At 38.5% G+C, this 14,886-nt stretch overlaps 1 protein-coding gene across 4 annotated transcripts in view; it reads left to right on the top strand.

Annotated features, from left to right (window-relative positions):
* Nucleotides 1-14,886, top strand: part of FNDC3B (fibronectin type III domain containing 3B) — a 322,142-nt gene that overhangs the window by 50,648 nt on the left and 256,608 nt on the right. For all 4 annotated transcript variants that reach the window (XM_067536459.1, XM_067536462.1, XM_067536460.1 and 1 more), the window contains exon 2: nt 13,237-13,375. In XM_067536459.1, the coding sequence (XP_067392560.1) occupies nt 13,265-13,375 (111 nt within the window). In that variant the 5' untranslated portion in view covers nt 13,237-13,264. The remainder of the gene's footprint in view (nt 1-13,236; nt 13,376-14,886) is intronic.

Raw genomic sequence — 14,886 nt, 5'->3', positions numbered from 1 at the left:
TTACTAATCTACAAGATTGCCTAGATGCTGGTAAGAATGTTGTTCTCATTTATTCATTGGTGTGCTTGGTGCCATACAGACAAGTAAGACTTGGTCTAGGGGCCCAATCTGACCCCTGCTAACTTCAGTGAAACTTAGATTGCTCCGCATACTGACTAACATACACAACCTTCCAAGATAGGTTAGTTTATTACTAGATTTTCTTCATCAAGTGTTTTATTACACATAAGACGTTTGCAATTGTTTATAAGTAAAAGAATCAAAAGTCTTACATGAAAATTACCATAGTTTGGCTCAGGTGTGGTTTACAATTGTGTCCGTTTACTATCTGATAACACATCAGGGGTTGAGGGTTCAGTACATAGCAGGGCTTCAGGGTTCAGTCTTGCTTTTGGATAGATTTAATACAGTGGGTCTCTTCCATCTCTGTTATCCGACTATTTGACCCAAAATTATTTTGTTTTAGAAACTACTTCAGATACCTGCAAGTGTACTGTCACTTCAAAAATGTCATTCAGATGAGCATCATCTGACCCAGCTATGACTCCATTATTCAACTTTGGAGATTCACTGGTGGAATTTAGGTAGATCAGCAATTTTTCAAAAGGCAACAATCTTCCATCTAGACTGTAGCTATGAACACTCCCTCAACTGGACCAGATTTTCTTTTCATGCTGGGGTAAATCAGGACTAACTACATTGAAGTCATTGGCATTGCAGTCATGTAAAACTGGAGTGAGATCAAATTTAGCCCTATTTCTTCGGCTTCACATTTTATTAATAAAAAGTATTCAGTAAGTACATTTTTGTTATTGGTTCTGAAACATCATTATTTTTAATAGTCTGATATTTTACAGTTGTAACCAATAATGAAAAAGCTGAATGGCTTGCTTTTCCTCTTAAGATTCAATGAATTACCCTTTTTGCAATGAGGAAATAGATATCTTTTTATTATTTTCAGCTGAATGCATAATTACTGCCTGTTAAATTGTGCTGCTTTAGTCCACCTCAAACATACATAAACACTCCAAAAGATACTGATCTTTTTGTTATGTACCATTTTCTGGAATGTAGTGCTCCATAAAGCAACTCAGAAAATGAAAGAAGATATTGGAGCATTTTGCTCTCTGTTGTACGAAACTGAGGCAGCACAAGAGGACGTTTTATCTATCCTGTATTTCTCTCCTGATATTGGAAGGTATTTGTTTTGTTTTATTCTGAAATCCAGACAACTAGCGCCTGAGAATGTGACATTTACAGTAGTTCAATATTTCCACTGTGCTATAAATTCCTTCGGCTAGTATCCAGAGGTGCTCCATTCCAGTAGCTGCTCCACGTTCTCTATGTGAATGCCTATTGTTCAGTCGCTGGGTTGAATGGGAGATTTGTGTGAAGTGGTTTCCCACAATAATACAGTGTGCTACTATTGTCAATATCACTTCAACCAGGGGGCCAGGTTAACAGTAAATGGCTAAAGTAAAGAAGCCTGACTTGCCAAAAGGTGTGCTGAAACCAAATTGTTAATGGAAATTTCGTGGCGGAGACTAGGAGGTGGCAAGAATTCCACCGGCGGGTAATTCAAATGTGGCCCGCTGGTGGAATTTAGTTTGCAATGAAATTCCCTGGGTGCACACCCTAATGAAAATGTGCTGCGCACGCCTATGCATGCACTACTCCAGGGGAAGCTTTCCAAAGCTCTCCAGCATGTGGAAGAAACACACCAGCTGTGCCACCAGTCGGGGTAGGCACAGCACATGCTTCCTTCTGTGGCTTGCCTGCTGTGTATCAAGAAGCTGCAGAATAGGATGGTACAGCTTCCTTCCTGCCCCCTTTGAGGTGCCTTGTGGTAGCTGAGAAGAGCAGAAAGGTAGTGAACATGGTTCAATGTGCTCTTACCCCTTTCCTCTTGTAAGCTAGTATGGAAGCTGACCACAATCTTGCCAATAGACATTGTTCTTGTTCTTCAGATGTTTTTTATTGGATGAGCAGGAGGAGAGGAAGCTGATGAATATCCATATTTGAGAGAAGTTCCATGCAAAGTTATGAAATATATAAATGTGGTTACCTTTTTAAAAATATAATTTGGCAGAAATTTAAAGAGGCATGCTGAAAAGGTCAGATTGATCCTGAGTCAATCTTAAAACAGTTACAATCAGGCAGATTTTTTTTAAGCTCCACAAGACATTTGAAAATACCACACTACTGTATAAGAAGGGTTAGCTCCGCCTACTGTCTTTTTGGAGAGGCAGTGTGGTGCTCCTGTGATCATTAGAAAAGGAAAAAAAAGATGCCCTTGTTTAGGGGAAGGGATACAATAGGCAAGGAAAGACAGTTAATTATATTTAGCTCCATTTATAAAAAGGCAAAGAAAAAAATTCTCATAAAATGGTAGTTGACGTTATATCTTAATAGAGTTGCACTGTATTTTATTTGTAGTTTGGTTGTCTATAATTTCAGTGATTTAAGCCTATAGCAGTTTGAATGACAGTATCTGTTTAAGCACTGTCTTTATTTCATAGAGCAAAGGTGTATCTATGAAGTGACTGATTTTTTCTGAACAGCAGGTTAATTTAGCTATAATACTATGTAAGTGGGAATGGGCAGATCCAGGAATGGATCCGTGGGTTGTTCCCCAGTGCTAGTGGATTTGTTCTGTTCAGGTGTTCTCATTGTAGATCTGAAATGGTTTTATTAGACCAGATTTGTTCCTGGTGTAGCTCATTGATGTGAATAAATTTGGTGCCATTGTATTTTATCTGAGTTCATATCCCTTTTGGGCATGTTAATTTTGTAGGGCCATACACACACCAGGAAGAATATTTGTAAATTTTCAAGACTCCACAAGGTATCTATGGACAACAGAAAAGTGCCTGAGAAACGGCTAACAGAGCAGCAGTATTACTTTAATGATTAAGGACTCCTCTGTGTATCAGCCTGCTGACTTTGTTCTGGTGCTTCATCAGAGGCATCATTAGTTTTAGTTGCCTCATGGTATAAAGCCATTTAACCTAATCTCATTCTTAAACTTCTCCTTTTCTGATGTGCTGTTGTTGCAGTCGTGATATTTAGAGCTAGTTAACAACATGTTGGATGTTCTTTGTGCCTCCTTCCCCTATAATTAAATTATTGTATGCCAAGTTTTTTTCTAATTACTTTGGCTTCAGTAAAGGAATATAGTGCAAACATCAGACCAGAAAAATTGAATCTCATAAATGATATTGTGCACAGAATTGATTTTTTTTTTTTGCTAGGCTAGAAATTAGAACAACGTTTAGCACCTGTGGTTATTGTAAAGTTTCACTGGGTAAATTAAAATGACTTTCCCAGTGATAGAAGTATCTTGTAACTAATTTAAATCAGAGATGGGCCAAAGCTGTAAAATTTAAATACAGATTTTGCTCCTTCATCCCTTTCCCAAACTTCAGAGTTATGAGCCAAGTTGCTGGTTTAGGCTAATTTCTAATGCATATAATAACCTATTCTCCATACAATACATGAGATTGGTTTGGAAAATAATTCTTCCCCAAATACAGGAAACTTAATTCACGAATATTGATGACTCTGGCCCTAATTCTGCACTTGTGTGAGTGCAACCACATTGAAGACACTGTTCAGATAGGACTTCTAGGGCAGGCTTTTCAAAAGCGCCTAACTGATTTGGGAACACAGTCAAGAGGGATTGGTGGTCAAGTCAGGTGTAGAGCTGGTTGGATTATTTTTGACTAAATTTTTTTTTGGTTGAAATATGCTGTTTAATGGATGTATTGATTTTGATGATGTCTGTGAGGGGAAAGTTTCTGAGATTCGGGGTGGACTTTCCAGTGAGAAAGAGAGACCTGAATTTAAAACTGAGGTTTTTTAATAAAAAAAAAAAAAAAAGGAGGTTTTGACAAAATTATATTTAGTGAAAATATTTAAAAGGTTTTATTTTTTTTCCCAATGTGGATGGAAAAAAACAAACTTAAAAAATGTTGTGGGAAAGGAATTGTTGTCCGTCATCCAGCTCTGCTTATATGCTTTTGACAATCCTGCCCATTATTCCTTGTTTTAAAGATGTAATACATTTGCCAACTGCATTTTGCATATATATTCTTAAACTTAACCACTTGTTTTCATTTATCTGAGTGTTTTCTACAGGGCAGTTCTGATAGGTAATCTGATATTGTGACACTGTTGTAGAGAAATAATGGCCATCCCTTTTCTAAAATGCCAGTTAGTTTTGCAATCAGACATTCCTGCTTCTTATATCCCTTTTGAAAAGAAATAAAGCATGAAGACCAGTTTGGCACAAAGATCTGTCTTATCCTAACCAATCCAATTAAAAAATATAAATTGTTACAAATAGGTCTGTCTGTTCAGTTGCTTTCAGATTAACCTACCATGTTTGCAATTAGACATAGAAAGAATGCTTTTAGGTTTAAGTCGTCTTTCAGACAGAAGTGATTTAACTAGGCTAATGAACACAGACATCAGACAAGAAGACAAATTCCAGACTATTTGTTCCCTGACCAGCCAGCTGTGTGCATACCTCCAGGTACTGCTCATGTCTCAAGAGGCTTTTCCTACATGAACAATTATCACCACTCCTGCTTGCATTCAAGTGGCAAGCCATGGCAAGAGTTTTTCTTGCATACAGCTGTCCTTGCTGCAGATCTGGAGTGTACTGATTTACCTGGAATAAAAATAGGATCACATTGTACATGTTGATTTAGATACTTTTTGTGAAATGTGTTTTTAAATAATCTCTGAAAAGCTGGATTCATTAACTGGAGGTCTGTAAAAGTCCTTTGAATGTAGTAGGCCGGTGCTGACTATTATTAATAACAACACATAAAAGAAGCATTTTAGGAAGGTCAGAAGGCTTACTAATGGGAAAACTTGAAGTGGTTGTGTCCCTAACGTATGTTTTTTAGTTCTCTTTCTCCAGTGGAGGCAGTTCAAAGTCATCCCAGTTGAAAAGCGCTAATCTTACATTGGGAATCTGACTTCTCTAATTAGTAAGGCAGAACTACTGTGCTACCAATACTTATACATTGAAAGGATCTGACATGCTTTCCAGAAGTGAACTAAATTGTACCAAGGAACATTCCTTTTTATGGAAGAGTACTTTGCACTGCAGTTATTGCCTGTTCAATGCAGGAAAGTGAAGTAAAATGAATTTTTCCTTTACCAATCCTCCTTATTTTTTATTTAGTTTTTTTTCTTACTGCAAGTACTTCTAGAAACATTTTGAGTACTAGTCATTTTAGGGCCTGTTCTCATGAAGTGTCAGATACCATCTATGAGATATGAAGTGCCTATAGCTTCCAATGACTTCAGGGGGACAAATCTTGACAAGCACTGAGAACCTTCCAGACTTCCGCAGAAGTCTGAATCTCTCAAGGTTTGGCTGTTTTGGAAGTGAAGGTGCTCATCACCTCCGAGGAGATACTTAGGGCAGGTCTACACTTAAAATGCTACAGCGGTGCAGCTGCACCGATGTAGCAGGACTACTGTAGCGCTTCAGAAACGATGCTACTGCACCAAGAGGAGAGCTTCACCCATTGGTGTAGTTAATTCACTGCTGTGAGAGACGGTAGCTACATCAATCGAGAAGCCCTCCTGTCAACATAGCGCTATCTACTCCCTGGGTTAGGTAAATATAACTGTCGCTCAGGGGTGTGGATTTTTCACACCCTTCAGTGATGTAGTTATACCGATGTAAGTTTGTAGTTTAGGCCTGGCCTTATTTTTATATTATATTTTAACTTCTTTGTTTTGCCATATTATATCCGTAGCCTGGGATGATTTCCTGTGAAGTAACAAAGTCCATGCTGTCCTTGGCTACTTTGCTTTTGGGTAGGTGTTGGCAATGAGCAAATTCAAAGGATGTGAATTAACTTCCTGCAGATGTTTAGTGTTGCTGGAATGGAAAAGGTGGGGATGGGGAGTCTTTTTAAATTATGTGTAGACTACCTGTATTTTAAAACCTACAGGTGTACATTCAAAATGGAGACAATTCCCCCTCACCCCTCGTGTGTGTGTGTGTGTGGCGTGTGTATGAGAGAGAGGGAATTACAGCAAATTAGATTACCTTTGTCAGCTGAGACTGATTCAGTTGTTTTCATTTGACATTCTATTATATTACTTTTTTAGCCACTCAGTACTTACCAAAAAGCTATTTCTAGCATCTCTGGGTGGGTCAGGAAGTGCAACTGCATTTGCAGAGGCTGGATCCTGACGTGAGAGTCAGGATGATTAATTTTTAAAGGCAATAGTTGTCTTGGGATAAAAAGATAGAGTCAACTTTTGTTGCAGAATTCTTTGGATAAAATTTGTATTTTAGAATAGCATGTGTAGTGGGCCCAGATTTGGTTATTTGGCTTTCTTTCTTATAAAGATAAAATACTATGTTCACTTCATCTTGAGAAGTAATTCTCAAAATTTAAAAAGCAATAGTTAAAAAGCCGTGCATATCAAAGGAAACGAGGAGGGCAGTGTTTGCAACAGTCATCTTCGCTTTTTTTCTACTTGTGCAGCAATCTCTGTGTTTCAGTGGTGGCCATAATGTACAATCTGAAACTCACATGTGGTGATCTAAGAAATGGGCTGATCTAGTGGTTTGAGAACATGACTGGAATGTAGGACCTCTTGCATTCTAGCTCCAGCTCTCTGCTGTCTCTTTGGGCAAGTCTCTGAGATTCTTTGCCTATTTGCCCATCTGTAATATTAGTAAAACAACGAGAGTCCTGTGGCACCTTAAAGACTAACACATTTATTAGGGCATAAGCTTTTGTGGGCAGAAACCCACTTCGTCGGATGCAAGGTAATGGAATATTAGTATGGTACCTACTTATGTGTCTTGCCAGCAAGCTGGCATTATTTAGATGATGTTTGTAAAGAGATATAAGACTGCATCATTGGCAGTCCCTCAGAGTTTGAGTATGATTGTCTTCCATAAAATAATAGCCAGTTATTGCTGGTGGATCTGCAGGTGGCTAATGAGACCAGTCTGGGATCCACAGGTTTTGTCACTGTTGGAGCAGTCATTTCCCCAAAGGGAAGGAGCAGATCTGGATTGTTGAGATAGGCTGCGGCGTGTTTGTTCTTCTTTTCACATTTCTCTGTTTCCTCTTGTCTTTGTTGGATCGCAAAATACTGGAATCCTTGAAGTACGCCCCAGTGGATTGTGCCCTTGATGTGGTGGAGCGACTTGAGTGTTCCCATGATCCTCAGAGCAATGCTGTTGGGAGTCTTGCACTTCTGGCAGCATTATCCAAGGCAGCAAGGTCGAAGGTGAGGTTCTCCCCCTCCTATCCCACAAGTCCTCAATGGCAGAGGAAGTGAATGAAAGGACAATTTCTCTCAGTGGCTGTGAAAGTGGATGAAGGGTGCAACTGGATGAAGGTCTCCAATTGTCTTGGTTTCCTTGCCATCGGATTATGATCCCTATCTGTCCAAGTACCTTGTGGATACTGGTGTGCAACTGTGTCTTCACATTACAAGAAATCATATACAGGTATTTTCCATATTCATGTCCAAGTCCTGTGGCACTCAGCGAGTGGCGACGGGAGCAGGACAGTGATGACCAGAAGCTCCTTGTCATGGACTGGCATGCAGGTGGCAGCTGTCAGATGGTCATTTTTGCATTTGGACAGAGGCAGGAGTGCAACTCGGCAGCTGTAACCATGACTGAGCAGCCCTTTTTAGGACCCACTCTTCTCTGCTAACTTATTTCTTGGTTTTTAAGGCATCTTTGTTTAATGGTGGTCTGGGCAAGCTACTGCAAGACTGGCAGAATTGAAATGGTAATATTATTATGATGGAAAGATATACAGTTGTTCTTTTTGTAAGTTGTAATTTTGTTGTCAAAAACCTTTTTGAATATTAATGGTACAATGAAAGACATTCTCCCACACGTAATAATTTTCTATGTGATATACATATGCTTAAATAATAGGACTGGATAAATCCCAAGACATTGGACTCTGAACCATAAGAAGATGGAATTTTTATTGATTTCAAATTTTATACAAACAGGGATATACAGTTTTGTTAAGAATCTAAAAGGTGTCATCCTAGTAGTATAACAATTTCTATTTTCAAATGATTTTGGTTTTAGAACAGGACATTTCTTCAGTAGCTTTTGAAGAGTTAATTAATTACAGACAAATCAAAACTTAACTTTTATAGAAAGGCATTCATAAAGCTAAATATTTAGAAGAACTATTACTTTACTAGGTTCTCATTTTGAAATTCTGACTGCCTCAGCTGGAAGAGGTTTATCGTTTTGCAAAAGAGAGGTGGAAAAATTAAGGGAAAATAATTTCTTGGCTTACACCATAATTAAAAGTATAGTGAAAACCTTCTAGGAAAAGTTAGACTATTAGGGCACCTTAATGTGTTTAAACTCCTCTTGAAATTTAAGGGTAACTGTGACTTAACACATTGGGTCATGTTAATTCACCATACATGGAAATTTATTTTAGGTAGTTCTACTTTGTTCTTCTCTGTTTTTAAGTTTCCATCTGTTGTCACATGCAACTAATATTACTAATTCACATATTGAATCAATAAGGAAACTTAAGGATCATCATCTCATTTTCGGAGAGGTAGGACATTGCATTGCCAAGTAGAAGATCAGTTTCGGAATAGTGACTGGTAAACATCGAAAGGTTTGGAGGCTCAGTTTGGGTGGAGAAACCTCCAAAAGCTTGGATGCTTATCTTTACTTCCTTGGTCTAGAACAGTGTTTCTCAACCAGGGGTACGCGTACCCCTGGCGGTACATAAAGGTCTTCCAGGGGGTACATCAACTCATCTAGATATTTGCCTAGTTTTACAATAGGCTACATAAAAAACACTAGTGAAGTCAGTACAAACTAAAATTTTATAAACAATAACTTGTTTATACTGCTCTATATGTTATACACTGAAATGTAAGTACAATATTTATAATTATATGGTAAAAATGAAAAAGTAAACAATTTTTCAGTAAGAGTGTGCTTTGACACTTTTGTATTTTTATGTCTGATTTTGTAAGCGAATAGTTTTTAAACTTAAAAAAAAAAAAAAAAAAAAAAAATCCTGGGGTACACAAGACAAATCAGACTCCTGAAAAGGGTACAATAGTCTGGAAAGGTTGAGAACTACTGGTCTAGAAACTGAGCTGGAAAGCTAATGAAATTTCTAGTGTTTCCTGGATATAGCTAGATTGAAAACACAGCCTCTCTCACTGAATAGTGGTATTTCCGTATCCTGTTCCAGCCAAACCCAGGGAATGCAGACACACAGGAAATATTTTCTAAAAGTTTGTTTGTTCAACTTTTTAGAACCTGAAAAAAGTTTGGGGTTTTGTTTGACTCAAGCTTTTGGTTAGTATATGGCAGTTAATATTTTGTTAAGCAAAACAGAGAAGTTCTCATGTCCTGAACTCTGCATTTGTTTTCCCAGTCCCCTTGGCCTGGAGTTTTCTTGCAAGTAATAATATGCTTCACTCCTTAGAGACAAAGTTGACCACAGTGCTTGCATATTAACCTCTGTATGTAAATCAAATTAATGGAATTGGTTGTGTGCAAGCAACTGTTGCATTGGGGGAAAGGGGAGAGGGGGAAGATATTGGCAAATTATTTGAAACATAAATTGTTTTCCTTTATTAATTAAGAATCAGTAAGAAAGAGAAACCTAATGGGTCAGTATCCGAAGCTGGGTCTAAAACTTTAGGGTTTGTTACATTAAAGTGTATGGTATAATTCAACTGGGAATTCAATTGCTGAATTTATACTAAGGCTTTCTAGTGAAAATTTCTCACTGGTGCGCTTCCACTGGTGGTAATAATAGTGAAAGCCCTAGTGTAGACAACATTTCCATGGTTGCCAGTGATGTCAGCACCATGCTATCTAACCCTGCAGCGAACAGGTCTAAACGACAGTGCTGGAGAATCCCTTGTCAATAGTGTTGCCAGTATTGGTGGAGTTGCACCAGTATCAATAGGAGGAACATTTCTGAAAAAAAAGGCTTGTGTAGACATGGCCCTAGTGAGAATTCATGAATAAAGTAGAAGGAATGCAACTGCTAAAGTTTAAATAATGACATTCCGCAAATATATGTCAGCATATTGGTTTGTTGGTCTGGAGTGGGGAAATTACTATGGAAAAATATAGGTTCAAATTACAATATGTCTAAATCAATAAATAAAAACGGTACTGCATTATTTTGAGATTAAAAAATGTCCTTTTAAAACTCAGACTTCCAGATTCAGACTGGATGAATTTGTCATTTATTTGTATGTGCATTTTAATGTGTTTATCTTGTCAGCCTTGCAATCCTTTCAAGACTCTGTAATGCAGTTATAGATACATATATTTAAAAAAACAGGAATGAATTGAGGACATATGTGCTCTAGATTGGTTTGCCAGAGAAGCCTCAGTATTGTAAAGCTATCCTCTTTGTATGATTGATGGACTCCTATTGAAAGTCTTCATAGGCCAGGGATACAATTAGCTGTTGTATGAATTAATCCATTTTAATTAGAAAACAATTAGTCACATGTTTCCTGAGTGATCTGTATAACCAGGACACACAATGGCTATGGCTAGGTTTTGCAGAGCTTTGGTTGTATTGCCAATCCCCAGTGATCAAAAATCATGAATTGTGGAGCATCCGAAACTTTGAGATTTTAAATAATTTTGGAATTCGTTTGTTACATTCTGGGTTTTGAACCTGTAAGGTTCATGTTATCAAACTTTTCTCCACAGTCATGAGGGCTAGAAAATTTAAAAAAAATGAAAACTGAGATTTTCATGGAATCACCTGGCTCCAGCAGCTGGGGCTTTAAGAAATCTCTGGGATATTGTGAGAGCTGGCATAACAGCTTTGGTGAAGAAACGTGTGTGTGTTGGGGGAGGGGCAGGGAGGTCTCAGGCAGACTTCTGTAGCTTACATGGCAAGTAGAGAAGACTTTGTCAGCTGCCAGCTTTAAGTTACAGAGCCAGGGAGAAGGTGGGTGGTTGGATTATAGTGCTTGATGTTGTGAGCCAAAGAAGTATTTGGTTTCCAAATTACTTTTTCTGTGTGGGTAGTCACTGTGGGCCAATATGTGGGGCAAATTATGAGGTTGTGATAGATTGACATCCACACTATTGCTTGACTCAGACCTAGAATGAAATTTAAAACACAAAGGCATGGACTTATTGTTTAACTAGTCATTAGTTGATATATGCTTGCCTTTTGTTTGCGTTACGTTGCTCTTCAAACTTGCTGAGAATTTGTTTCCTATAATTGGGTCTCAGATAAAAGGAGGAGCATCAGTCTGTCATTTCAGAATTGATGGAAGTAGATACCCTCTATTTATATCAAGCTGGAGTGGCAATTTGATAGAAAAACAGTTTTTTCAGGGTAGTGAGAACATCAGAGAGAGCTATGTGAATCATGCTAAATTTGGCACCAGCTATACTGAAATAGCCTTTATAGATGTATGTCCGAGGAAGGGTTATGGTGCTGAGCAGGACGCTTGTTTTAGAAGGATTGTAGGTTGGTTCGCTATTACTTTCTATGTGTTTAAAGATGCTTGACATGATAAGAGTGAAAGGTTCAAAACGGTTAGGCTTGAGGGCCTGCAGAGTTTTAAATAGGCACTTTGATCATTCTCATTACAAACTGGGCCTTCTCAGTTAATCAGAATATTCACTCCAGGTTTGATTTATTCTCTGATGGTTAGATTGCTCTGCAGCCAACTGCAGTTTAATGTTGAGCTCTGGATGAGCTCATTGTCAACAAATCTAAGTAAATAAGTATATAATGATGAAGAGCATATTTCAGTGTCCCATCCATTTACATTTAAACACTGCTTTTAAAATCTAAATTTAAACACTAACAGCAGGAGAGGGGTGGCTTAGCAGTCTGTTTATCACATTTGAAATATCTAGACTCCATGGAACCACTGGTTCTAATCCTGGCAGGGTTGACTCAGCATCTTACCCTTCCTATTGTAGATAAATTGAATTCCACACCATTTATGTTGTACAGCTCTAGTAGCTGTAACTTTAAAGAGCAAAGTCCTGTCTGGTCCACGGAGACATTAGATCCTACAGCACTCTCCACATAAATAGGATTTGCTCTGTTATTCTTTGCCAAAATTTCCCTGCTATACACAGTTGTCAAGCCTGGTTACCAACCTGTTACCACAGTTACCAACCTGGTTGCTACACTTCACCACAATTCCTAGGTTTTCCTACCTGAATTTTATGGATGCTGTATATTAATCATTTGTAAGCATTCTGAGATTCTTTGGCATGAAAGGCGTTGAATAAATACATTGATATTCGATTAGCAATTAGGACCATAGGATTTGTAGGGAGATTTGTGCAAAAATCTGCTTCCTTTGTCAGGATAAAGTACTTGACTTAGGACCTATGGTTTATTCATTAAGGAACTGGATTATTGCCTTGTAAAACAGCATGATGGTACTATTAACAGGGAATTATTAGACTTGTTATTACAAAGCTCTCACCTTATTTTTAGCAACACTTCCTTATTTAACACTTCAAATAATTAGCTGCGAGAGATGGTGTTATAGTGAAGGTGGTGTGTTTTATTACAGATTCTTCTTAAGTGCTGTCCTACACAGTGGTTCACTTTCTACATGTTGGATAAGATTCTAGGCAAGAGCTTTCTCTTTGCTTGTGTCACAATTAAATAGGGACCACTGAAAATTTAAAGTTTGCTCTTTTTACAATGTGCGTGCACAGACATACAATTCAGGTTGTCTGTAGATGTGCTATGAAGGGATTAAAAACCACTGGGCTCTTGCTGTACCTCAGATGTCAAGAGTAATAGAACTTATGAATGTTAAATATGCAAAGGAAGCTGGTTCCAAGAACTACCTTACAGAGTGAGCATCATGTTGTTACAAATCAACAAATTGAACCATAAGCAACTAATGCTGTCATTCAGAAATTTCGGGTCTGGGATGAAGATGTTAATGCTGGAAAAGCCCTGGAAAAAAAAGAGTAAAGATTTTGCCATATTTGTTTTGCTGAGTACTAATTATGGAATGTTTCTTGGGGGGGGGATGTATCCAGGACATAAACTAAAAGCCATTAACAGTCCTCTGATCCATTTAGTTCCCCTGAAGCCAGAATATATCTCTTTGAAGCAGGTGGGATTAATGGCAGGATACTACCTTATGAAGCACTGAATAGATTTTTCTGAGTCTACATTTAGAAGAAAGTTAAATTAAGACATGTCTGTCTTGCAGGAAGCCCGTTGAGGAAGATTCTCCATGAATGTACGTCACAATGATGATGACCGACCAAATCCCGCTGGAGCTGCCACCATTGCTGAATGGGGAGGTAGCCATGATGCCTCACATAGTGAATGGAGACGGATCACAGCAGGTCAGTAAGCTTTGTGGGATGAGTGGGAATTTAGGAGCTATTGAATGTCTGAATGTGACCGAAGGGTCAAGTGGTGACCTGGGGTGCATGTGTTTTGCTTCCATTAACATCACTGAGAACTGTGCCATGTATTTGAGGGCAGAATTTGACCCAAATATTGGAGTGACTACATTGAGGCCTGGATATTGTTTTGCATCACTGCTTTTGCAATGATCATTTCCGTTTGGATTTAAATATATTCACTGGAATTCAAAATAATGGGACAAAATTGTCAAACTTTGGTGTCTGACATTAGGCATCTAGATGCATATTACTATTATTAATAATTAAAAAAAACTTGTATTGCTGTAGCATCTTGGAGTCACAACCATTGGGCCGTGTTGTTGTAGAAACATATATTAAATGGCAGTCCCTGCTGCAAACAGCTTAGACTCTACAAGACAAGATTTAACTGGTGGATGAGACAAACATGCAGGTTGGGGTGGGTCAGAAGGGTAACAAATGTAGTATGTTCACAATTTTCAGCCATGCAATAGTAGTAATCTCAGCCTCCACCTAGCGTACTGTAGGCATTGTGGGAGAGAAGGGACTCGATGGAGGATGAGGTGATAGCTTTGTGGATTTTGATTGGGAGCTATTCTCTAAGAAGATCACAGCCATGGTAGTATGGTTACAGTCCACTGAGAGCTCTTCCACCTGAAAGGGATAGGAATGCTCTGTCAGCCTGAATCCCACCAGTTACTGCTCATCAACAGAGATGGGAGAGGGTTGTTATCCTAACCATCCTGAAGAGATACAACCTCCACTGCAGAAATGGAGAATACAGGCCTCTTAATAGAACTGGCTTGATTTCAGAGGTACTGTGCAGTGCTCAGGGGAAAGTAAGGGTGCTGGGCACATCTGAAAAATCAAGACAACTCTTTTTTGGGTGAGTAAATGTGGATTGAGAGGCCTTATGTTCGAACAATTTGGCCATAAGAACTTAAAAGAGATGGACATGAACTGAAACCAATGTAAAACACCTGTAAAATTTGGGTGTGTTTTGAGATCCATCCCAGATCTGTATCTGCAGTATGCAAATAGTGCGTCGCAGTCCCTCCTATTCTCTGCCTATGGCACATAATAGTTTAGTCTCCTGAGGGCTGTGATACCTTTGGCTAAATTCAGTTGTTGGGTTTAGTATGCTGGATGTGGTTTGGCCAGTGATATGGTCAGACTTGATGATCTGGTGGTCCCTGCTAGCCTTAAATTCCATGAAATGGCCTACTGTCTTTGTAATAGGTTGAATCAAAACTTTGCATCCAGATACCACTTCACTTTGGGGTATCTTGATTCCTTTTTGAAAAGATATTGAGCCATCATCTTGACTCTAGATATTGGTCCACACTAATGATGATTTTTTCTCCTCAGGAAAGATTATAAAGAAGAGCCTGAGAGATGAATTTTGACATGAAATACACATGATTGAACTCCATGAAATGAGTTAAACTCATGTGCAATACATTTCTTGA

Source organism: Emydura macquarii, unplaced genomic scaffold (genome assembly GCF_026122565.2).
Source record: "Emydura macquarii macquarii isolate MOO-44397 ecotype Brisbane River unplaced genomic scaffold, CSIRO-AGI_Emac_v2 contig_3603, whole genome shotgun sequence".
Lineage (NCBI taxonomy): Eukaryota > Metazoa > Chordata > Testudines > Chelidae > Emydura > Emydura macquarii.
Note: the sequence above shows the minus strand (reverse complement) of the source record. Positions and strands in the feature narration are given on the sequence as shown.